Source organism: Salvelinus alpinus, chromosome 35 (genome assembly GCF_045679555.1).
Source record: "Salvelinus alpinus chromosome 35, SLU_Salpinus.1, whole genome shotgun sequence".
NCBI lineage: Eukaryota > Metazoa > Chordata > Actinopteri > Salmoniformes > Salmonidae > Salvelinus > Salvelinus alpinus.
Genome location: NC_092120.1, coordinates 17,445,081 through 17,471,624, shown reverse-complemented (window position 1 = coordinate 17,471,624; position 26,544 = coordinate 17,445,081). Strand labels below are relative to the sequence as shown.

At 44.8% G+C, this 26,544-nt stretch overlaps 1 protein-coding gene across 1 annotated transcript; it reads left to right on the top strand.

Annotated features, from left to right (window-relative positions):
* Nucleotides 1-1,642: 1,642 nt before the first annotated feature.
* Nucleotides 1,643-24,370, top strand: rspo1 (R-spondin 1). Its single transcript, XM_071383801.1, has 5 exons — nt 1,643-2,362; nt 4,830-5,021; nt 10,494-10,637; nt 11,817-12,023; nt 22,627-24,370. Exons 1-5 carry the CDS (start codon nt 2,263-2,265, stop codon nt 22,890-22,892), a joined length of 909 nt encoding a protein of 302 aa, XP_071239902.1. The 5' UTR covers nt 1,643-2,262; the 3' UTR covers nt 22,893-24,370.
* The last annotated feature ends 2,174 nt before the right edge of the window (nt 24,371-26,544 follow it).

The window sequence follows — 26,544 nt, the reverse complement described above, 5'->3', positions numbered from 1 at the left end:
CTGGTGTGAAACTGTGGCAAAGTTGGTTTGACTTTGGATAGCCTATCTCTGAGGCTATTTAGGGACCGTCAATAAATTACACAATGTTAATGAGACAATATTTTCATGTTGCACATGTTGTTTTTTGTTTTTTCATTAAATGCTTTCATTATTTGTATATTAAATTCTACAATTTATAGTTGGTTTGAGGTTTTTAAGTCATTGGAATTTGGAGCTATTGGAATTTTAACATTTTGTCCTATGTACATTTTGTAATTGACCCTATTGCTCCTAACTAGCCCCATAGGGATATCCAAAGTTAACCATGCAGCTAGCTGCACTCCGAATTGATGATTGTGCTGCCAGCTGTCGGCATGTGACCAACTTTCATTTACATTGTGATGCAGTCACAGCCACAAGTAAAAAATAACAAACTATGTTTTGGTCGAGACTGACTATGACCAAAATGATCCTATTTACACTTTGTAGTACATTATGACAGTAGAATAAATGTTTCTGACTCATATCTATGCCACATAGGCTGTTTTCTGAATGAGAAGTTGTTTTTTTAGGGGCAATTACTCTTTAAGAACTCATCCAAAATGTCTTTGTCGGCTTACTCTGTATGATTCACAAGCCACAATAAGTACAACAGCCAAATATGGCCCTGTTTTGCTGTTTCACCCTTGGGGTAGGAGACCCTGTTTGCACTGTTCCAGACAAGCTATGCCTTATGTTTTCTGTATATGCAAGAGCTGTAAATACAGCTTGACACTATCCAAGAACATCTCTGCACCACTTGTCCATTCCAAGTGTTTGTAGAAGGACTATTATGTGTTTTTTCATTATTATATTTTAAGAATGGAGCAAACACATTTTTCAAATGAACTCTCTTCTCCAAAGGCAACTGGAAGTGTAGCAAATGACCCAAAAACTATTTGTGGTATTTTGTTTCATTGTGCCATAGCTGCCAATACTTTGAATGAATCTGCATCGATTTCAATGTTTGGAAATGACTGCAGTCCATTTAAATCTGGAATGAAAGTGCATTATCTTATGCTTTGATTTCAGGTCAAAAGACAAATGGACACTGATTGCACTAAACAAGTATTTTACTTATCAGATGTAATACTGTGTACTTTGGAAATGTTTCAATACATTTTCCCTCAAAGTAGTTTAAAGAACGGAGGAATCAAGTTACTGTTTTTGAATTCCAGTACTTATCATTGGTTCACTGTTGGTTGACATGGTTGGAATTGATATAATTTCCATTCTTGTTACAAAATCTTGTATCTGTTTCAGTCTTGGCCAAGAGGTGGATTTTCTCTTGACATGCTAACTTAATGGCTTGGTGTTTTAGAGCTCATGTCTCATTATTTCTCTCTCCCCATCACACACACCCCTTCCCATTTCCCCTTTTCCTGTCTGTCTGTCTGTCTGTCTGTCTGTCTGTCTGTCTGTCTGTCTGTCTGTCTGTCTGTCTGTCTGTCTGTCTGTCTGTCTGTCTGTCTGTCTGTCTGTCTGTCTGTCTGTCTGTCTGTCTGTCTGTCTGTCTGTCTGTCTGTCTGTCTGTCTTTCTGTCTGTCTGTCTGTCTGTCTGTCTCTGTCTCTGTCTCTGTCTCTGTCTCTGTCTCTGTCTCTGTCTCTGTCTCTGTCTCTCTAGCAGGTCCTGGCACAGACAGATGCGTTGTCACGTGTAGGAGTCTCCAGCTTTTTTTAGCAGCCCCACTCCTGTCCCTCCCCCCACGCCTCCTCAGAGCATCTTTAATAAGACACATGCTCCTGGGCTCGGGTGCTCATTCACACCAAACGCTCCTTGGCGATCCTCCAACAGGCTGCCTGCTCCCCTGCTAGCCCCGCCGAGTCTTCATGCGTTGAACCAACAGGAGTGCCACACTCTCCTCTTCTCCTTTTTCCACCTCTCCTCTCCTCTCATACTCCACGCATTGCTCCTCCATTACATCGTCAACCGACCCCCCCCACACCACCATTATGGCTTGTGCCCTGGGCATGTTTGGATTTGCAGCCGCAGCAGCATAATCCTCCGCTGAAGGGAGTTGCGGACACAGCAGCCCTTAGAGAGAGAGAGAGAGATAGAGAGAGAGAGAGTGAGAGAGAGAGACCCAGCGGACAGCAGCAGCGGAGGGAGGGAAGCAGCAGGGAGGAGCAGCAACAGCAGCAGCGGCGGCAGAGTGATCCACCTGTCACAGAGTGGAAGGGGCCCCCCGCCTTATCCGTCTGCCTGCAGGGGGGACCGCGCTTGGCCGGTCAGCACCAGGGACTATGCAGCTGGGACTGGTGGCTCTGGCGATGGTCTATCTCGGATCCATGTGTCACAGCGACAGCGGCCTCAAGCTCTCAAAGGGACAGAGGCAGAGACGGAGTGAGTTACCAAATCCTCAAATCCCTTCCTCTCTTTCACTCTCTCTCTTTCTCTGGTTTCCATGCAGCCACTGAGAGCCACAATGGTACATTTCTTATAAACATTTAACGGCCGCAGTAAAGATTACATGTTGTTTATTTTTCTTCATCCTCATTATTTGTTTTGCCAAGATGGATTATGGTAGCCTCAGCTGTCTTTGAATGACCCTCTTTTCTTCCTCTTTTTATGATTACGCCTCTCTTGATTTATGTTGCGCTTTTATGGGTATTAAGAATGTTTACAGTCGGGTTTTAGGCGGATTCACCCTGGGTTTTACGGCTAGAGCTTCAGCACCACTGTTCTCTCCATGTCTGCCTCTGAGGCACTGAGTGGAACAACTCTCTGACACTTCAGCTCATGGTTGTTGGACCATGTTGCATTGTTTGGTTTTCAAGCAGTTTTATAAACACTTTTCTGACCTCATGCACCCACAAATACAGAGCTTACTCTCAGCCTCAGTGTCTGCCCTCAGAGTGGGGTGAATCTCAGTGCAAGGCCTTACCACTGGTTTTAATATAATGCCTTTTCCCTCAGAAGAGCTTTTAGAGGATACCAGCCTTTGCCCCCTACACCCCCACCTCACAAAAACACCCAAGCAGTCAGGAGAGGTCAGAATTTTATTGAGCTTGGCGTTTGGTAAATAAAGCTTGGCTTCGGCATGGCAATAGATGTCCAGAGGAAAGGCTACAGGCTTATCAGATGTGTCTTGTTAGAATTGTTATGTCTTTTCAATTGCACAATAAATACATATTTCTGATGAGCAAAGTGTGTTTTACCGTACTGTAAAAGGCAAGATAGCAATGACCTATGAATCATGTGTCAATTATCACTGAAGAGGTTTATCCTTGGTGAACAGTGTTCCCCCTGAATTTTGAAGTGATTTTTCAAGTTTATTTTCCTGGTTATTTAAAATGTACTAGAACGCCCTCTATAGAGACTGAGACACAAAGTGAGATTGACACGGCATGGAACCTTCAGTTGGTTTAACCCACAGACAATGTTACCAAGTGCTGTTGGCTGGCAGGTAGATAATCATGTTGTTGATGTGTATGATTTAGTGTTATTCATCTTGTTGGAGTTAGGTTCAGGGAAACAGGTGCTCCAACTTTGCCGTGGCCAACAGGCTTTACATGTTAGGACCGAAGCTGTTCATAGATTAGAAATGAGAAATTGACATATCTGCATTGAATTTACAGAACATATTTTCATCACATCATCTCTGTATGTTCTGTGCCGGTCTTTCCTGGTTCGACAACACCTCATCCAGAGGAGAATTATGGCTGCTCACGCTCTAGTACATGACCTCTAGCAGCAGGGTCAAAAACTGTCCCAACATACTGTCCGAAAATATCTTACCTCTGGTTAACTATTGCACAGTGTGATTATTACTTTTTTTATCATTATTAAAGTGTTAAGATTCTGGCTGTGTGACAGCTACTTTGGCTGCATCCCCATGCGAGGTCACCATGACTCAGCCATGGCGTAATTGATTTGCGGGGAGAACATTTTTAAAGCTTTTACCATCCCAACTTATCTCTGGGAGACAGGGATGGCAGATTGATTGCAGTGGGAGTGTGTATATATTTAGATGCTGATACCACGTAGGCCTGTAAATCAACCGTGATGACCGCCATTTTGGCACCAAATGGCCCCTAGAAACAGGATGTGCATATTGACACGCTTTTTGAGCAATCATTTAAATTACTGGCTGCAGCAGAGCAGAGTCTCCGAGTTCTAGCCTTTTTGGAAGATGAGCGAATAGGGATATGAAGATATGAAGTATGATCATGGGATTATATGTGGATGAGAGCCAAATGCAGATGGGGTGCTTTGAGACAGAGTTTTGTGGCTTAGTACAATTCTTAGATTGTTATATTCAGCTTCATGGGCGGATGGTTAATAAACCAAAAGACGTTCGGCTCTGTATAGAAGTGTTGGGAACAGACTTAACGCATTTGTGCGCATTTCCCTTTTTGGCCGGCACGCTCGTGTAATTGGCGAGATCCCGATGGCTGAGTCACTTTTCGTTGACCCCAGGGGGGCCCCTGCTGTGTGATGTCATGGCATGATGTGGAATCGATCATCGCAGGATGTCAGTCCGAAACACTCGGGCTTCTCCAACTAAAATCTGTTTAGGATCTCCGGCGAGCAGTTTCAAGTAAACAGTGAGAAAACTGTTCAAACAAAGATGTTTGGCATGGCCCCTGGTTAGATTAGCTGCAACATGAACTACTGCCAGGTTTATGGCTATGTGGTGCAAAAATAGACAAGGGCCATGTCCTCACTGATATTGCCAGTGTTTAATGTAGTGTTTGTCTCCAACAGATAAATACTTATTCACTTTGTGGTAACTGGACCTTATATGCTGGTTTTTAATGACGGTTCTCTTTCTCCCTCTCTTTCTCTCTTTCCCCATATATTTCCACAGTTAGCACTGAGGGGCCACCATCTTGCTCAAATGGCTGTGAGCGATGTTCCGAATACAATGGCTGTATGAAATGTAAGCCCAAACTCTTCATTCTCCTGGAGCGCAACGACATCCGCCAGATAGGCGTGTGCCTCGCCTCGTGCCCACAGGGATACTTCGGCATGCGGACTCCCGATACCAACAGATGCATCCGTGAGTTTGGATTCTTGGACTTCATTGTTCGTTTTTTAAATGCATTGTGTCATAAATAGGGTTTTTCGTGACTATGATGTGAACTGACCAGGAAAGCCCCAGTAAGAAGGTTTCCTATATTTGTATTGACATTTTTCAGTGTTGGACAAAAGAAACCACATCCAGTGATGTTCAAGATATTCCCCAGTACAACATTCATATCATCACAATGTGTCACCATAATGGTAAACACACAATGGGCACTAATGTTGTCCAGTGGTAAGTGAGGTGTAATTTCCACTTTGAACTGCTGTGCCATGTGTGGAAGGAGCTGTCTTCACCACATGACCGCAGCCACAGCAATGACATGCAACACAACAACACACTCATAAAGACCAGCAAATAGTATTTGTCAAGCTGGAGATGGGCCTTGAACTGAGACATGGCCGGAACATTATTGTTCTGTTGCAGTAATATTTAGACAGTTTAAAGCTAGACTCAGCGGTATGACACAGATACAGAAAGTAAACAGCGAAGTGGGTCAGTTTCCACGACAACTAAGAGCGTTGAATCGTGAGGCTCAACCTCCGCTGTTTTGGTGCCCTGGCTACCACGCTGTGAACAGCGCGAAGAGAAACCGTGCACATGCGCAGATACTGTGTGTGACTGTGTGAGAGCGAAGTCCTGCATCTCGCTCGTCTCAATATCTGTGCTGCTGCATGTGGTAACGTCATTTTGCTGAGTCTACCTTTAAAGACCAACTGAATCAAAAAAGGACCTTCTATTGTCAAAATTGACTACAACGTGTAATCATAAAGTCAGTCTGAGAACTAAAACATGAAAATATTTCAATTTACATTGTGTAATTTATTAATGATCCCTAACTAGCCCATGACATTGGCTATCCAGTCAAACCATTTTTTCAACGGTCGCACACCTGAAGCTAATTGGCCAAAGAAGTTGACTAGCACTAGCTAGCCTTGCCTAATTCCAGACACAATACCTGGTTAGACTTTTTCAAGTTATCTAGAAGAGTGAGTGACTGTAACTGTGTACTGTTTTGGCAGAGTAAGTGTACTAACGCTTCCCACATGTGAATACACATCCACATTATACCACACCCATAAGACAACTCTCATTTGGCTTCAGTCATGGCAGCTGCATTTCTTAATGAGCAAGCAAAAAAAATGAGAACCAATAATTAGGTCCAGCCCTCCTTTAAGGGGTGTGGGGTGAAGTAGGGTGGAATAGGGTTGGTATACATGTGTAGATGTGTAATGTTTACAAAACTCCTCCATGTTGGTTCTGGTGGCACAAACACCTTTTTTCTGAACCGGGGGTGCCAAGATCCCGGCTCGTGGTCTGTTTTCTCTTACTTGTGGGTGGAAAACAGGAATGGAAGAAACTCAAAAACAAAAACATTTCTGATGCACTGCTGTTTGTCTGTTTTTTCAAGGATGTCTATGTTTTTTTTTTGATTTGTCTCGCGAGCCAGGGGTTCATGCCAGTTCACAGTCCATATTCGTTGAGTTTTACCATTTATGTATCAAAACATCCATGTATATTTTCTGGACACAACAGAGTTATTCATTTTGCAAGTTCTCTTGTGAATCATACAACTAAACTTGCCTCTCCAATGGTAAATTAGATCAACTTCTTATTTTTGAGGGAAGTACGTATGATGATAGGCAATTAGAGCGCAAGGCAGCTTGTAGTCATTATATTTTGTTACAGGAAGAACACGCAGGCTGTTTGGTGTATGCGAGTTGTTGTTTTGTTAGATAGGTTGTTGCAACATCATTTAACACCAGATGTCTGTAATGTTTAGTTTTTTCTATGACAAACAAACTTCCTAAAAGCTGAACTCATGATGCAATACAAATATGGAACTGAAATGGTTCAGGGGTATTTCCCTTTAGTTTTTGTCCGTCAGTCATAAGGTACGTGTCTTTGAAAACAGAATCATGTCACCAAACTGAAGAAATCTGACTGAAAATGGGAGGGAATACCTGCACAAATAAGAAACACTCCTTTTAGTTTTCTGTTGCAAAACATAAAAAAAACAAAAAAAAAACAAGATTTACTAGTAGTCTTGAAACAAACAGTAGTGTTTTGTGGTTCTCCAGTCAAACGTTTGGACACACCTACTCATTCCAGGGTTTTCCTTTATTTTTACTATTTTCTACATTGTAGAATAATAGTGAAGACATCAAAACTATGAAATAACACATGTGAAATTATGTAGTAACCAAAAAAGGGTTAAACAATTCAGATCGTATTTTCTATTTGAGATTCTTCAAATTAGCCACCCTTTGCCTTGATAACAGCATTGCACACTCTTGGCATTCTCTTAACAAGCTTCATGAGGTAGTCACCTGGAATGCATTTCAATTAACAGGTGTGCCTTGTTAAAAGTTATTTTGTGGAATTTCTTTCCTTCTTAATGCATTTGAGCCAATCAGTTGTGTTGTGACAAGGTAGGGCTGGTATACAGAAGATAGCCCTGTTTGGTAAAAGACCAAGTCCATAAGCTCAAATAAGCAAAGAGAAATGACAGTCCATCATTACTTTAAGACATGAACGTCAGTCAATCCAGAACATTTCCAGAACTTTTAAAGTTTCTTCAAGTACAGTCGCAAAAACCATCAAGCCCTATGATGAAACTGGCTCTCATGAGGACAGCCACAGGAAAGGAAGATCCAGAGTTACCTCTGCTGCAGAGGATACGTTCATTAGAGTTACCAGCCTCAGAAATTGCAGCCCAAGTAAATGCTTCACAGAGTTCAAGTAACAGACACATCTCAACATCAACTGTTCAGAGGAGACTGTGTGAATCAGGCCTTCATGGTCGAATTGCTGCAAAGAAACCACTGGTAATGGACACCAATAATAAGAAGAGACTTGCTTGGGCCAAGAAACACGAGCAATGGACATTAGACCGGTGGAAATATTTCCTTTGTTCTGGAGTCCAAATTGGAGATTTTTGGTTCCAACCGCCGTGTCTTTGTGAGACGATGTGTGGGTGAACGGATGATCTCCGCATGTGTATTTCCCACCGTAAAGCATGAAGGAGGAGGTGTTATGGTGTGGGGGTGCTTTGCTGGTGACACTGTCTGTGATTTATTTAGAATTCAAGGCACACTTAACCAGCATGGCTACCACAGCATTCTGCAGCGATACGCAATTCCATCTGCTTTGCGCTTAGTGGGACTATCATTTGTGTTTCAACAGGACAATGACCCAACACTTCTCCAGGCTGTGTAAGGGCTATATGACCAAGAAGGAGAGTGATGGAGTACTGCATCAGATGACCTGGCCTCCACAATCACCTGACCTCAACCCAATTGAGATGGTTTGGGATGAGTTGGACCACAGAGTGAAGGAAAAGCAGATGACAAGTGCTCAGCATGTGTGGGAAGTCCTTCAAGACTGTTGGAAAAGCATTCCAGGTGAAGCTGGTTGAGAGAATGCCAAGAGTGTGCAAAGCTGTCATCAAGACAAAGGTTGGCTACTCTGAAGAATCTCAAATATAAAATAGATTTTGATTTGTTTAACACTTTTTTGGTTACTATATGATTCCATATGTGTTATTTCATAGTATTGATGTCTTCACTAGTATTCTACAATGTAGAAAATAGTAAAAATAAAGAAAAACCCTGGAAAGAGGAGGTGTGTCCAAACTTTTGACTGGTACTGTACATACTGAGGCATAAGAAGCACGTATTGCTTTCTTTTAAACAGTGTTTCCCTACTCTTTAACCCTGGTATTTTATAGCCCTTACATTGAGAGGAAGGTGAGATAGCATACAGATTTACACAGCTCCTCCTGGACGAGTTATAACTGTCCAGATGCCTTCGCAGCAGAGACGCTTACTGTCAATCAGCAGAAGAAGTTTCAGGTTGGAATAAGGAGGGCTAGTATGTGTGATACTCCTCATACCAGCAACATGGACCGATATAGGGGCCTGTTCAATGAAACAAGAGTTATTACCCCACATAGCGATGTTTACACGTGTAGCTACCTGAAATCACATTACAAGATACATAATGAGGATCGACCTGAACATATTGGCCTCAGTGTAACTTTGTAATATAGTGCAACATTGAGCGTACTGTGCTTCAAGATATTTATTTGAAATAGCCTGACAAACTTTGTACATGTACAATATGTGAACATAAACACAGGGGCATAACCTCAGAGCATGTCTGTCTGCTAGGTACTCAGGAAGAAGGTTTTGGAAAATAGTCCAATTTGGATAAAAACAACAAAAGTTCTGGCTCACTCTAATCCCCACATTTTTGTTAATGTTTTACTGTCACTTGAAATTAACTTAACCTTAGCCGTTATTGTTTCAATGTTGTCCACTGCATCCTGAAAGGCCGCTGAGCATGCTGGTTAGTCTCCTCAACCTCCTCCTCAAGCCTCTCCGTGGCTAACCTGCTGTTATTATCCAGTCAGCCGCTTCAATTTCGGACATATCGAAATCCCCAAGATGTCTTGTTAGCCACATGTATTTTACATTAGGGCTACATTTGTCAAAGTATTTGCTCCAAACATCAGTAACGTCAAATTTAGCTGTCAAGAGCTTAAAGTAATAATTGAGGTTAGGGCATTAAAATCCCAACGAGGATTCTTCCCTTTGGCTTGTTTTGAACTCCTGGCAAGACTCCAGCCGACTAGACATTCTTTATTTTAGTTGTTTATGGAAAGATGTCTAGTGTTTTGTGACTGGATATTCACAGATATTCCAACCCAGAGATGTAAGGATTACATCTGTGACCTTCGCTTAGCGCGCCTCTGTTTCTACACTGGTTTTGGCAGAGAAAATGTTATTAATTCAGAATAAGATAATGATGGTAATGAAAAGGGGGGGCTAGGAGAAGGGTTGGGATGAGAAAGGGGGGCTCTTGGTAGTCCTCTAAGGTGTCTGTTTTTCATTCTCCCGCGCCCATAATTACCCTCAATTTAAAGTAGTTGTTTGTTTGACTGGAGAAGCTGTGTTTTTAACGAGGCAAAGGTGCGTGGAAATCCGCTGACTTGCGCTCTACTCTTGGCCCGTACCCGGCCACCCGCTTTCCAAAAAATATAGCCGTGGTATGCATATGCTTTTAAGACATGGGTGTTATTCATGCAAAATCCCCCCGAAGAGTCTCTCCCCATTGTTTTATCACTAATAAATCTCTCATAGGAAATACAAATCAGGCTACATTCTTGTCCTCCCCGAGGAGAAGAGGATCCTTTAGTGCAGTAGAAAGGGTTCACATTTTTTAAACATACTTTGCTGTTTTTGTATTGTAATACTGTATTATTCCGTATTAACGCGGAAGCTTGAACCCAGAACAATGAACAGTGTTGTGTTATGCTGTCAGTTAATGCAAAGTGTACGTGTGTACTATGTTAACGCAATGAATATGAACTAAACTAAGTGTGATTTGATTTTCTCATTCTCTCCTCTCTTTGACTCATGTTTTTTTCTCCCCTTTTCCTTTCAGAATGTAAAATAGAGAATTGTGAGGAGTGTTTCAATCGAAATTTTTGCACAAAATGTAAGGAGGGCTTATATTCACACAGAGGGCGATGTTACCCCAGCTGCCCTGAAGGCCTCAGCACCACCAACGGGACCATGGAGTGCGTAGGTGAGTGACCTCTCACCTCTGACCTCTCTTCCTTTCACCCCCTGCCACAGCTTCACTCACAGCTGACTCTGAACTGGATTATGAACAATGAGTTTAAGGGCATATAACCTTTTGACACATCAACTTTTGAATAAGATAATATTACTGTAAGTCCCACACTACCCATACATTGAGTATTAAGCATATGAAGTTGAGTATGATGAGTTTTTTTTGTGGTGAGAGCCTGTCACAAAGTATTTAATGTTTCTCAGGTGTGGGCTGCAAATTTGATCCCATAACATACCCCGTTCACCCTAACCCATCACACATGGTATACTAAATACCCTTCAGGTATCAGCAGCCAAGTATGTTCTGCCTGTCGGAAGAATATCGCCTGCCATATGAGAGTTCAGTTCAAGACTTCAGTGACGCGGAGAAGCTGTGTTCTGTTGATCTCTCTTCCTCCTCTGTTCCTTTTTTCTTCCTTCTCTTTCTGCTGTTTCTCAATCACCAGCGAGCCAGCTGAACTTCGGAGGGAGGCCTGCAGGATAATTGTATTGATTTCTTTTGAAATTATTTCTGTCACAAGTAAGCAAATAGAGCACTAATGGCATTACTCTGCATGTCTAGTGCTAGCTGGCTGCTCCAGGCCACTTGACTCCTCAGAGAGGAGCTCTCAACCCCCAGGTTGACATTCTGGCATTGCCCCTGCTCCCTTACCTTACAAAAAGTGCTCATTCCAGCCGCTCTTGTTATATATTCTCTAATTTCCCTGTTATTGTTTTTGGCAGTATCAAGTTTGCTTGCTTCACCCCCTCCCACCCCCCAACCTTTAACAAAAAAGTCAAAATATTTTCCCAGAAAAAGTTTGACATTTTCCCCACAATGGAAACCAGCTCTTGACAGATAGAGTCGTGACTTAAGCTCAACAGCATGTCACTAGCGGTAAAACAGTTGAGGTCTCTAGATAAACTGGACAGACTTGGTAACATAGAGGCTTTGCGCTTGACAAGGCCAAATGAGTGATGTCTGATTTGGGCTGGATAAGTTCCTCTGCATTGCTTTCTCACTGTGAACATGTAAGACCTGTTGAAATCTAAAGCTTAATTGGTTTCAATTTGGGCTTGTTGCATGTGTGTTCTATGTGTGTGCATCTAGAACTGTATTTAACTTCTGTCCTCTTTTCTATCCCACCTGTAGAATGTGAACTGGGCGAATGGAGCCCATGGGGTCCCTGTATGAAGAAGAACAAGACGTGTGGCTTTAAGAAAGGCACACAGACCAGAGTGCAAGAGCTTCTTCAGGCCCCCAGCCCTGACACGGTCTCTGCGTCCTCCCCCCGGCCCTGTGCTCCACAGACTGAGAGACAGAAGTGCACAGTGCAGAAGGCACCATGTGGAAAAGGAGGTGAGGACTAGCACATACCTACATTAGGAGAGTGGCAATGAGAGGAAATAGAGTGAAACCGATAATGAATATATGGATGGATAAAAGACAGGAATGAGACAGTAGATGAAAGATGACAAAACAACAGTTCAACAAAACTACAGAGTCAATAATATTGTGACCTTTTCTGATGAAGTCATAAACTCCCTGCACTAAATTAAAAAAATTCTCGTCAATATTATAAATGTCCAAGGCAATACACAACACCAAAAGCGTTTGTTCAGTAAGGACACGGAGTCTCTGACTGGGAACCATGTAAACAAACATTCCAAAAGAGCCAAACAGGCAAGACAGATGGGAGAGTGCCATGCAGTGCACTGCAGTGTTGGATGACGATAAGAGCTGGAGTTGGACTGTTTGTTTTGAAGCTCTGCGAGGCGTTAGTTTTACACGGCTCTGACATGTTTGCTCTAGCTCTTATCATTCGTCTGCCGTCTTGTTTCAGAGCTGGCTAATGTTGCTAAGCTAGCAATCTGCCCGGTAACACTCAATTTGATAACAGCTTAATCATGCTGTAATTAGTACTACTCCGTTGTTGTTCATTGGCCCATAACACATTTCTAGTAGTAGTTGGTATTGTAAGATGGAGTTTATTCAAGTAGTTGAGAAACCAAAAGGCCTCTCCTTTGGTCAGTAAGTGTTTTTATTTTATTATTTTTGTATTTTACCCCCCTTTTTCTCCCCAATTTCGCTCTTGTCTCATCGCTGCAACTACTCAATGGGCTCGGGAGACCCGAAGTGGTCATGCGTCCTCCGAAACATGACCCGCTTAACCGCGCTCCTAAACACCCGCCAGCTTAGCTCGGAAGCTAGCCTCACCAATGTGTCGGAGGAAACACCATTCAACTGGCAACGGGGGTCAGCCTGCAGGCACCCGGCCCGCCACAAGGAGTCACTAGAGCGTGATGAGCCAAGTAAAGCTCCCCTGGCCAAACCCTTCCCCAAACCGGACGACGCTGGGCTAATTGTTTGCCGTCCTGTGGGACTCCCAGCCACGGCTGGTTGTGGCACAGCCAGGGAAGGAACCTGGGTCTGTAGTGACGCCTCTAGCTCTGCAATGCAGTGCCTTAGACCGCTGTGCCACTTGGGAGGCCCGGTCAGTAAGTTTTAATGAACTCTGCCTTATAAAATAAAACGGACCAGTCAAACTTTATTGACCAGCATGGCTGGGATGCTTAGCTTTGTGATCGACCCAATAAAAAGGTAGAGAAAGGTTTGGAGTCGATTTGTTAATGTTCATTTGAAGTGAAAGGAGTTGTTTTGTATGGCTGACAACAGTGGGCCCATATCTCCTACTTTTCCCACTGTAATTCCTGGTTTTAATCCATGTGAATCTTTTATTTGGCAGCTAATTAATGTACATGTTGAATCAAAGTTGGAAGCTTCCATTTCTTTACAAGGACTTAGTGTGTAGTAAACAAGCAATATTCCCAAACTTTATGAGCGGGTGGTACGCTTATTGGATTTCAGGGCTGCTACTATTTTGAGTAACAGCTTTCAACGAACGTCAGTTTACCAATTGTAAAGAATCAATGAAGAATCATGTCAGTTATGCAATATGTAACAGATGGAATATGTAAAAATGCACACAGAAACAGGATTATACAACATTAGATGAAGAAATCCTTAGAGGGAGGATATATATGAGCTCTTGCTTGTAATTCTTCAGGGAGGAGTGGACTTGCTTCACACTGGACAGGACCAGGACACCACTGTTTGATAAATGAGAGGCAAATTTACACTGCATGACGCCTGCATCCTGGAAAGAATTTCCACCACGGATTGAGAAGAATAATTAACGGTGAAATATTATAAACTGCCCCATAAATGTGTAGTGCCGAATGCCAAATTTCTAAACTTAGCGAGCGGTGTTGTGAAAGGAGGGAAAATGAGGGAACGGGATGCCGTGTTGGAACGACACGTGTAGTGTAGTGTGTCAGGACTCAGCAGCCACCCGTATCTTGAAGGAGATTGAGACGTATGATGTGACTCCAGTTGTGAAATGTTGACAGTTTGACTTTGAGAGATGATAGCCATTAGCGTCAACTTATTTTCCTTATTCTGGTGTCAGAATACACTGTTGTGAAAATTAGTAAGGATCTCCTGTCAAGGCACATAACAAATACATTTTCTTCTCATGTGAATTAACTCATAGGCGATGGTTATCGTGACCTTGTCTAAGCCCTTTTTCATGTGCTTAAAAAAACTTGCCATGTGCTAAATTAGCGAGGCCGCGAATCCATCTGCAAGACTTGGCCGACGGGGCCGCTGTAAAAAAACACAGGGGGCAGTGCTTGTATAACACAAGTGATTTACTGGTCTGCAGATCTCACGCTTTGTGTCGATTTGGCCAAGCTCTCCCTTTTTCTTCCTGTAGCTTTTTACAAATGCATGAAAACAGAATTTGCTAAATGCGTGATTGCCTTTGTCAGGCCACAGTTGTTTAGCTTGGATGGAGTGGAGCTGCAATCATGGCTGTCATAAATTGATGGAGTCCCCCTCGGTCCATTAGCGGGCTTGTCAGGGGACTAATTAAGTCCTTACACAGTGAGAGAATCAGCCCAGGTCCTGCTGTGCACACTCAACAAATGGCCCTTACTGTAACTCCCCAGGTTCACTGACTAAAGCACATTACTCTAAAGAGAAACAAATGTCTTCCAAATTCAAATGGTCTCCATTTTGTTTTCATTAGTGGGAGAAATTAATCCCCCAGAAATTGTTTATTTACTCAAGGCAGGCAACACATGCATACTTTACAAAGCTAGTAATCAAGTCTTGTCAACACTCCCCTAAGAAATGTGACACAGCCCCCAATGTCAGGAGCCAACTGGCCAATAGGGGCCTACAGTGACAGATGCTTTAATGACTTTGGCCCCTCGTGTCTCAAGAAAAGTTACATCAACTACTTCTAGTTAGTGGACTACTGTATTGGGTCTGCCTCTGCCTGTTTTCTACCAAACAAAGGGAAAGATACTGCACACCTGTGCTCCTGCCAGGTCCTCGTTAAATAAATGATAGGAATGCTTATTGAAACTCATTTAGTTTCAGGGGTCTCTTTATTCAAAATATGCGCCATTAAATACGTAAATGTTTGCAGGTTTACTGCCAAATAGGTATTTTCATTGGTTTATACTGAGATACTGTTATGCTGGTGAATGAGGACCCAAAAGCGACTTAATAGAAACAGAGTCCTTATTCCAGTCTTAAACAAAAACCGATACTCCTGGATATTATCTTAGGTAAATCCAAAACAGGAAAACTGAAATCCTCTCGTCAGTAGAGAGGAACGACTGGAGACGCGGCCACAGACTGCAGGTCGCTTCGGGAAGGCACAGGCCGTAGCTGACATAGACACCTGCTCACACGCAGCATCTGAAGAAGGCAAAAACACGACAGGGCGGAACAAGGACACAGAACAGCAAACATCAAACAAGGATCCGACAAGGACAGAAGCGGAAAACAGAGGGGGAAATAGGGTCTCTAATCAGAGGGCAAAATAGGGGACAGGTGTGAAAGAGTAAATGAGGTAGTTAGGAGAATGAGGAACAGCTGGGAGCAGGAACGGAACGATAGAGAGAGAGAGCGAGAGAGGGAGAGAGGGAGGGAGAGAGAGGGATAGAAAGAGGGAAAGAACCTAATAAGACCAGCAGAGGGAAACGAATAGAAGGGAAGCACAGAGACAAGACATGATAATCAATGACAAAACATGACAGTACCCCCCCACTCACCGAGCGCCTCCTGGCGCACTCGAGGAGGAACCCTGGCGGCAACGGAGGAAATCATCAATCAACGAACGGTCCAGCACGTCCCGAGATGGAACCCAACTCCTCTCCTCAGGACCGTAACCCTCCCAATCCACTAAGTACTGGTGACCACGTCCCCGAGAACGCATGTCCATGATCTTCCGTACCTTGTAAATAGGTGCGCCCTCGACAAGGACGGGGGGGGGGGGAGGGAAGACGAACGGGGGCGCGAAGAAAAGGTTTGACACAGGAGACATGGAAGACAGGGTGGACGCGACGAAGATGTCGCGGAAGAAGCAGTCGCACAGCGACAGGATTGACGACCTGAGAGACACGGAACGGACCAATGAACCGCGGAGTCAACTTGCGAGAAGCTGTCGTAAGGGGAAGGTTACGAGTGGAAAGCCACACTCTCTGACCGCGACAATACCTAGGACTCTTAATCCTACGTTTATTGGCGGCTCTCACAGTCTGCGCCCTGTAACGGCAAAGTGCAGACCTGACCCTCCTCCAGGTGCGCTCACAACGTTGGACAAAAGCCTGAGCGGAGGGAACGCTGGACTCGGCGAGCTGGGACGAGAACAGAGGAGGCTGGTACCCAAGACTACTCTGAAACGGAGATAGCCCGGTAGCAGACGAAGGAAGCGAGTTGTGAGCGTATTCTGCCCAGGGGAGCTGTTCTGCCCAAGACGCAGGGTTTCGAAAAGAAAGGCTGCGTAATATGCGACCAATCGACTGATTGGCCCTTTCTGCTTGACCGTTAGACTGGGGATGAAACCCGGAAGAGAGACTGACGGAAGCACCAATCAAACGACAGAACTCCCTCCAAAACTGTGACGTGAATTGCGGGCCTCTGTCTGAAACGGCGTCTAACGGGAGGCCATGAATTCTGAACACATTCTCAATGATGATTTGTGCCGTCTCCTTAGCGGAAGGAAGCTTAGCGAGGGGAATGAAATGTGCCGCCTTAGAGAACCTATCGACAACCGTAAGAATCACAGTCTTCCCCGCAGACGAAGGCAGACCGGTAATAAAGTCTAAGGCGATGTGAGACCATGGTCGAGAAGGAATGGGAAGCGGTCTGAGACGACCGGCAGGAGGAGAGTTACCTGACTTAGTCTGCGCGCAGTCCGAACAAGCAGCCACGAAACGGCGCGTGTCACGCTCCTGAGTAGGCCACCAAAACCGCTGGCGAATAGAAGCAAGCGTACCCCGAACGCCGGGGTGGCCAGCTAACTTGGCAGAGTGAGCCCACTGAAGAACAGCCAGACGAGTAGAGACAGGAACGAACAGAAGGTTACTAGGACAAGCGCGCGGCGACGCAGTGTGAGTGAGTGCTTGCTTTACCTGTCTCTCAATTCCCCAGACAGTCAACCCGACAACACGCCCTTCAGGGAGAATCCCCTCGGAGTCGGTAGAAGCCACAGAAGAACTAAAGAGACGGGATAAGGCATCAGGCTTGGTGTTCTTATTTCCCGGGCGATAAGAAATCACGAACTCGAAACGAGCGAAAAACAACGCCCAACGAGCTTGACGTGCATTAAGTCGTTTGGCAGAACGGATGTACTCAAGGTTCTTATGGTCAGTCCAAACGACAAAAGGAACGGTCGCCCCCTCCAACCACTGTCGCCATTCGCCTATGGCTAAGCGGATGGCGAGCAGTTCGCGGTTACCCACATCATAGTTGCGTTCCGATGGCGACAGGCGATGAGAAAAATAAGCGCAAGGATGGACCTTATCGTCAGAATGGAAGCGCTGGGACAGAATGGCTCCCACGCCCACCTCTGAAGCGTCAACCTCGACAATGAATTGTTTAGTGACGTCAGGAGTAACAAGGATAGGAGCGGATGTAAAACGCTTCTTGAGGAGATCAAAAGCTCCCTGGGCGGAACCGGACCACTTAAAGCACGTCTTGACAGAAGTCAGAGCTGTGAGAGGGGCAGCCACTTGACCGAAATTACGAATGAAACGCCGATAGAAATGAGCGAAACCGAGAAAGCGCTGCAACTCGACACGTGACTTAGGAACGGGCCAATCGCTGACAGCCTGGACCTTAGCGGGATCCATCTGAATGCCCTCAGCGGAAATAACAGAACCGAGAAATGTGACAGAGGAGACATGAAAGGCGCACTTCTCAGCCTTCACGTAGAGACAATTCTCTAAAAGGCGCTGGAGTACACGTCGAACGTGCTGAACATGAATCTCGAGTGACGGTGAAAAAATCAGGATATCGTCAAGGTAAACGAAAACAAAGATGTTCAGCATGTCTCTCAGTACATCATTAACTAATGCCTGAAAGACAGCTGGAGCATTAGCGAGACCGAACGGCAGAACCCGGTATTCAAAATGCCCTAACGGAGTGTTAAACGCCGTTTTCCACTCGTCCCCCTCTCTGATGCGCACGAGATGGTAAGCGTTACGAAGGTCCAACTTAGTAAAGAACCTGGCTCCCTGCAGAATCTCGAAGGCTGACGACATAAGGGGAAGCGGATAACGATTCTTAACCGTTATGTCATTCAGCCCTCGATAATCCACGCAGGGGCGCAGAGTACCGTCCTTCTTCTTAACAAAAAAAAACCCCGCTCCGGCGGGAGAGGAAGAAGGCACCACGGTACCGGTGTCGAGAGAAACAGACAGATAATCCTCGAGAGCCTTACGTTCGGGAGCCGACAGAGAGTATAGTCTACCCCGAGGGGGAGTGGTCCCCGGAAGGAGATCAATACAACAATCATACGACCGGTGAGGAGGAAGAGAGTTGGCTCTGGACCGACTGAAGACCGTGCGCAGATCATGATATTCCTCCGGCACTCCTGTCAAATCACCAGGTTCCTCCTGAGAAGAGGGGACAGAAGAAACAGGAGGGATAGCAGACATTAAACACTTCACATGACAAGAAACGTTCCAGGATAGGATAGAATTACTAGACCAATTAATAGAAGGATTATGACATACTAGCCAGGGATGACCCAAAACAACAGGTGTAAAAGGTGAATGAAAAATCAAAAAGGAAATGGTCTCACTGTGGTTACCAGATACTGTGAGGGTTAAAGGTAGTGTCTCACATCTGATACTGGGGAGAAGACTACCATCTAAGGCGAACATGGGCGTGGGCTTCCCTAACTGTCTGAGAGGAATGTCATGTTTCCGAGCCCATGCTTCGTCCATAAAACAACCCTCAGCCCCAGAGTCTATCAAGGCACTGCAGGAAGCAGCCGAACCGGTCCAGCGTAGATGGACCGACAAGGTAGTACAGGATCTTGATGGAGAGACCTGAGTAGTAGCGCTCACCAGTAGCCCTCCGCTTACTGATGAGCTCTGGCTTTTACTGGACATGACATGACAAAATGTCCAGCAGAACCGCAATAGAGGCAAAGGCGGTTGGTGATTCTCCGTTCCCTCTCCTTAGTCGAGATGCGAATACCTCCCAGCTGCATGGGCTCAGTCTCTGAGCCGGTGGGAGGAGATGGTTGAGATGCGGAGAGGGGGAACACCGTTAACGCGAGCTCTCTTCCACGAGCTCGGTGACGAAGATCTACCCGTCGTTCTATGCGGATGGCGAGTGCAATCAAAGAGTCCACGCTGGAAGGAACCTCCCGGGAGAGAATCTCATCCTTAACCTCAGCGTGGAGTCCCTCCAGAAAACGAGCGAGCAACGCCGGCTCGTTCCAGTCACTGGAGGCAGCAAGAGTGCGAAACTCTATAGAGTAATCCGTTATGGATCGATCACCTTGACATAGGGAAGCCAGGGCCCTGGAAGCCTCCTTCCCAAAAACTGAACGATCAAAAACCCGTATCATCTCCTCTTTAAAGTTCTGATAATCGTTAGAACACTCAGCCCTTGCCTCCCAGATAGCTGTGCCCCACTCCCGAGCCCGACCAGTAAGGAGTGATATGACGTAAGCGATCCGAGCTCTCTCTCTTGAGTATGTGTTGGGCTGGAGAGAGAACACAATATCACACTGGGTGAGAAAGGAGCGACACTCAGTGGGCTGCCCAGAGTAACATGGTGGGTTATTAACCCTAGGTTCCGGAGACTCGGAAGACCAGGAAGTAGCTGGTGGCACGAGACGAAGACTCTGAAACTGTCCTGAGAGGTCGGAGACCTGAGCGGCCAGGGTCTCAACGGCATGACGAGCAGCAGACAATTCCTGCTCGTGTCTGCCGAGCATTGCTCCCTGGAACTCGACGGCAGTGTTGCGAGAATCCGTAGTCGCTGGGTCCATTCTTGGTCGGATCCTTCTGTTATGCTGGTGAATGAGGACCCAAAAGCGACTTAATAGAAACAGAGTCTTTATTCCAGTCTTAAACAAAAACCGATACTCCTGGATATTATCTTAGGTAAATCCAAAACAGGAAAACTGAAATCCTCTCGTCAGTAGAGAGGAACGACTGGAGACGCGGCCACAGACTGCAGGTCGCTTCGGGAAGGCACAGGCCGTAGCTGACATAGACACCTGCTCACACGCAGCATCTGAAGAAGGCAAAAACACGACAGGGCGGAACAAGGACACAGAACAGCAAACATCAAACAAGGATCCGACAAGGACAGAAGCGGAAAACAGAGGGGGAAATAGGGACTCTAATCAGAGGGCAAAATAGGGGACAGGTGTGAAAGAGTAAATGAGGTAGTTAGGAGAATGAGGAACAGCTGGGAGCAGGAACGGAACGATAGAGAGAGAGAGCGAGAGAGGGAGAGAGGGAGGGAGAGAGAGGGATAGAAAGAGGGAAAGAACCTAATAAGACCAGCAGAGGGAAACGAATAGAAGGGAAGCACAGAGACAAGACATGATAATCAATGACAAAACATGACAGATACATGTCTATGGAGCAAATGTGAGTAATAACAAGGCTTTTTGTCTTCGCGTACTTTCAAATACACTCAAATAACAAAGAAATTACTTAGAAAACAAGCTAAAAGGAGCACGTGGTGCAGAATGGAGTAAATAGGCGTAGGCCTATTACAACAGTTATATAATTAAGCAATAAGACACGAGGAGGTGTTGTATATGGACAATATACCACGGCTAAGGGCTGTTCTTAGGCACTACGCATCGCTGAGTGCCCGGACACAACCCTTAGCCGTGGTATATTGGCCATATATCACAAACCCCCGAGGTGCCTTATTGCCATTTTAAACTGGCTACCAACGTAATTAGATCAGTAAAAATAACTGTTTTGTCATACCCGTGGTATACGTTCTGATATACCATGGCTGTCAGCCAATCAGCATTCAGGGCTTGACGCATTGCGTTGTGCATAAGCCATGGTACAGTATATTTGCCATGTACCACACACCCTTGTGCCTTATTGCTTAATTATAAACTGGGTGGTTCAATCCCTAATTGATGATTGGCTGACAGTCATGGTATATCAGACCATTTTACTGCTAAAATTACGTTGATAACCAGTTTATAATAGCAATAAGGGTTTGTGGTATATCGCCAATATACCACGGCAAAGGGCTGTAATCAGGGCAATCCGCGTTACGTTGTGCATAAGAACTGCCCTTAGCCGTGGTATATTGGCTGTATAACACACCCCCTCCGGGCCTTATTGCTTAAATTTTATATTATTAAAGCAAACGAACAAGAATGCTCCATGAGCCTCCTGTTGTCAAACAGTTAGCCTTAGCGAATGCTCTCCAGTCCCCTTAGTGAGTGTTTTGAGTCTCTGTTTCTAGGGAACATGGAGACTCAACACACAAGTTCATAGCAAACATTCCTCAGCCTAACTTCCCAGTTTCCTCTCATCGTGGGAGCACTCATCAGTCCAGTATAAACAACCACTGTCTGACACCTGACACAAACATCCATTCCCATTTATGTGCGTGAAAGGTTGTTCACACCCGCGCCTGTGTGACCACACGAGCAAGCCACACACGCACACACACAGACACACACGCACACACGCTGTCATTAGAGCTCCGACGTGTTAACCTCATTGTGGCTTAGCGGTGTAGTGGCGTAGCGCAATTTACATCAACAATGTCAAGAGGATGTCAATGAGTGCTCGTATGTTGAACAATCTATAGCTGTATGTACAGGACATGAAGGACTCTTGCACTCCACTTCAACAGTGTTGATTTACTTTCATTCCTCTGTTTTATCCTTTCCTGAACGGTTTTTCCATCCCGAGATCCTGGAAAGCTACTCTTAATGGATGTTTGTATTTAGGGAGCAATTATGCACTTAAACTGTGTGACAGGTGGAAGTCCAGACAACAGCCTACAGCGACTGAGAGGAAGAGGAGGGGAAGAGGAGGGTGTGGGGGGAGGTAGAGTGGAGAGGGAAGGCAGACATTGAGAAAGGAGCTCACCTCGACCGGTTCCCAACTGTTTACATGAACTATTATGTTCCATCAGCCGTTGTCTCTGCGAGTGTTAAGACGTGTCCGGCTCAGAGTCGCGGCCACACTCCTCACAAAGGCTTGATTACTGTTTTCCGGCCTGTCGTTATGGCACTGCTGTGTGTTTCCTGTCAGCCCAATGCAGCACTGTGTTGCATCATGGTGGCATTTATGAAAGGCTCTGGATCCTGAGCTGCATGTCTGGGGCTTAGCGGCAATTAGCCAGTATTAAAAGAGCCTGTTAGGAAGCTAGAAACCGGGGTATCCACACAATGCCACTGAGGAACATGTTGTGAATATGGGGTAATGGGCTAATTACAAGGTCTACCAAGCTCATTCTGACTCTACTGTACTTAAAACACACACCAAAGCCATCAAACCCTGTTTATAAAAGCTAAGCCCAACTACCCTGTTATTTTGGTGTCGTAGTCGTGTAATAATGCATTTCAATCTGTTATTTTCCTCTCTCTATCCAGATGGGAATAAGAATAAGGGCGAGCGACGAGACCCGCAGAGGAGGCAAGACAAAGAAAACGTCCGTGGCCATGGCCACGAGGGCAAAGAGGGTGGCAAAGAGGGTGGCAAGAAGGGGGGCAAAGAGGGAGGAAAAGAAGGAAGCAGAGAGGGTGGCAAAGAGGGAGGGAAAGGAGGCAGAGAGGGTGGCAAGGGAGGCGGCAGGAGGAAAAAGGGCCAAAACCAGGCCACCACCACACCCAGCCTTACCCCTAGCACTGTAGCCTAGGCCTTACTCACGCTGGGACTTGGTGGGGACAAGGAGGGACAAAAACTAGGCAACACCCACCTGCATTGGCCATTTTTAAGAGACAGACAGTGGACAGAGGTGACAATATCAAACTGATGAAGAAAAGGATTAATGCTGCTATGCATTCTAGAAGATGCTGTAAGAGAACTGGAGGATTGCTGCAATAAATGAGGAACAGGACTTGGACTTATCAGACTTGGAGGGAAGAGGGGGAATGTGCACTGTGGAGGGTTCCACTGTAAGCCTTGCAGTAGGGTCAACATGTTTCATTTCACCGCTTCCAAGTTTATCTTAGAGTTGGCAGATGGAGATCCCAGTGGCTGAACAGTGGAAGACACTGAATATGAATATGAGCATTTCAAGATGGAGGCTTCACAATTATCAAGGATCTCTTCAATCCATTAGAATCCCTGATGTGCTTTTCAAAATCTATTTTTCATTGTTGACTTGACTCATGTTTTGTGAACGGTAGCAAGTAGATATTTCTAAGGAGATGTTGTTGTAAGTGATATAAAGAAAATGAACAGTATTAAGATTCTTTATTTTAATTATATTTTATGATGAAACAAAAGAAAGGCACTGGAACAAATGTGTGGTTTTGAAGGAAAACATATTTTAATAAATTTTTTGGTTTGAAGGGAATCCGCTCCAAAACAAACCAGCAACAATATAGAGAAAGTTTAGACGGCTTTAGTTCAAATCCTGATCTGGTGTTAGACAAAGGTTACCCACTTAATAGCTTAGTTCTTAATTTCAAGTAGAATAATGTTTTGGTATCTTCAGCATAAAACGTTTAGATTTGAAAACTGGGTGTGTTGTGTATGTGTGTTGTGAGTGTATATGTGTGTGTGTCTGTGTGTGCATTCGTGCCTGTCTGTATGTTTACAAAATTTCAACAAAATATTTTTGTGAAGTAGTGGTCACACAAGTCTATGTATATTTGTGTGGGTGTGGGTATATTGTATGTGTTTCTGCACGTAATTTGATATAGATGATGAGAGAGACCATTGTAAAGGCACAGTTATATATCAACGCATCAATATTTCCATAATCATATGGCTCTGGTTACATGTAAACCATCTACAGCTGCTCAGTAATCAAGTATGTTTCCAACAGGGTTCGACATATCTGTGTTCTGTACTATATACAGCTCTGTCAGTGGAAAGAATCATTGCATTATACAACTAGTCAGCCTGATACGACAGAGCAACTAAAGTTTTTGTACCATTTGACACTAATCTTTGAGCAATCATTGTCACGTTTTGTTTAGCTTTCCCTGGGTCTATTTGCTTTACACAAAAAAATATTAGCTTCATGAGAAGGTATACGTTAAATACGCGTTCGTATTGTGGATAGTGGTACTGAAAATGTCGACATCAGTATATCATTGATATATCTTATTACTTCTGTGAAAGCTTGAATAAAATGCAGATGCAGTAAACATGGCAGACACACTAGCATGATCATTGTATATTTTACAGTAGTCAGTCTCTTCCTGTGTAATCAAATATTATTGTAGTCTTTCCATTTCCATGTTTCCATTCCCTTTTTGTTCTCCCGTGGTCTCTCAGTGGTTTTTACTTGTCACACATACAGTAGTTGGCCTGTATATGCCATAGATATACAGTACGGTAGCCTACATTTATACCAATGATCTGTATTTGTGTACTAATAATTGACACACATATTAAGACTGCCTTTCACAGGCTCTTTAAATGTATAATGACAGCACCTGAGGAACTCAACATTCACGGCATATGTTTGTCATTGCTGTAGGAAGTGCACAAATCTCATGTGATGTCTCCATAAAAACTGAACCACAATGCACAAGCCCAAATTAAAATGACATAAATCTGACAACATTGCGCAGTCCCCTCAGTCAATCTCTCCGACCGCTCTATGATGTCTCCATTATGTCTCCATTATAATGTTGATCTCATTCAGTATCACAATAAGAGTAGAGCAACGGCAGGGATGGGCAACTGGCAGCCCACGGCCTGAGGATCAATTTCCCAGAATGTTTTACGGGAAATCAAGTCGAGTCTCAATTTACTGTTGAGAGTTAGAATAGTAAAATACACAAGGTGCAATTCCAAAATGTGGTTGTGCATCAGCAGTTTTTCTCTTATGTCAGTCACTGACAGTCACTCAATTAGTCTATGTCAGCTAAAATGTTTTAGATTTGTAAGTTACTCTAGACAGCTATCTAAACTTGTAATAATCATGGTGGAATTACCGATCGGGGGCCCCCACTGATTTTCTTAGTCACTTTCACTCAGATATATTAAAGACTGCAAACATTTCTCGCCGCCCCATGGCAAAATGAGTAGAATTGCATGAAATTGGTTGTAAAATTGCTAAATCTTTTCCGCATTATGGCTACATTTGTAGCATTGCAGCAAACTTGCTTAAAAACTGCAACATTTTCTCTACGGCCCAGGCAAAATGTGTAGAATTGCAGGAAAAAAAGTTCTGCTGTCAAGAGGGAGACCCCTAACAAAATTTCACTTTGGGCCCCCAAAAGGCTAGGACCAGCTCTGACTGCATGTGTGGATATGGATGTGGGTATGCAGCCCCTCATGATGATTTCAGATATTTTTTGTGGCCCCCACCCCCATCAAAGTTGCCCAAAACTGATATAAAGTATAATCATGCTGGGCTGTGTTGGTGGTACATTCAGTGCTGGGCCGTTAACATGGGCTGTATAAAATGGCTGTGAATGGCCAAATGGATACAATACTGTATTTCTTCCATTGAAGCATGGGAAAACTGCTTGAAATGTGGGGCAGGTTGGGGAATTTCGGTTAATCCAGGTGATGGCGGTTTGGAGCAACAGTATGGGAAGTCAGCTTCCGCGCTGCATGCCGCTGGGAGCGACGGGAGGCCATCTTGGGAGGTGGAACGGGAATGGCCCAGCTGGCGCAAGTGGGGCGGCAGTCTCCGAGCGCTGGGCCAAATGCTGGCGCCTGGGCAGGGGCTGTAAAAGCAGGGACAGAAATAAAAACTAATGATGTGTCATAGCCAGGGGGATGGGTCTACTCTGGTCTAATCTACCAGGACTTCGCCCTGTGCAACAAAAACAGCCGTTTCTCATTACAAGAGGGGAGGGCAGGGGAACGGTAGAGTTTAGACTGTAAATTACACTTTCATCCCTCTTCCTGACCATAAATTCTCAACTCCGGCTCCATGGGACTGAGCTCTCTATCACATTCAAGCTCCAACTCTCTTTTTTCATTCTCCCTCCCTCCGTCCTTTCCAGGGAGAGAAATTGATGGTAAGTCTCAAGAGCATATAGGTGCCCTCGCTTTTCCAGGATCATAAACACTTGATCTCATTACTTTTGCTTAGCTTTTATGACACAGTCTCTGTGTGTGAAACCTCATCGCCACGTCTGTGCTTGCTCACTTTCCCTTGTTTGTACTGTACCTGTCACCCCTATTAGGCCCTGCTTGCCAAACCAATCCCCTGCAAATAATAGAGATGGGAATCCTTCCTGTTGTCATTTTCATCATTCACTGAAAAAATAGGCCCCGGAGCCATGGTTAGTTCCCATAGACTGAAGCAAGAGACCGGGGGCTTTTCTGAGCCACTGCCGCCCCCATCCCCCTGTCAGTGGGGGTGATCGGGGGGT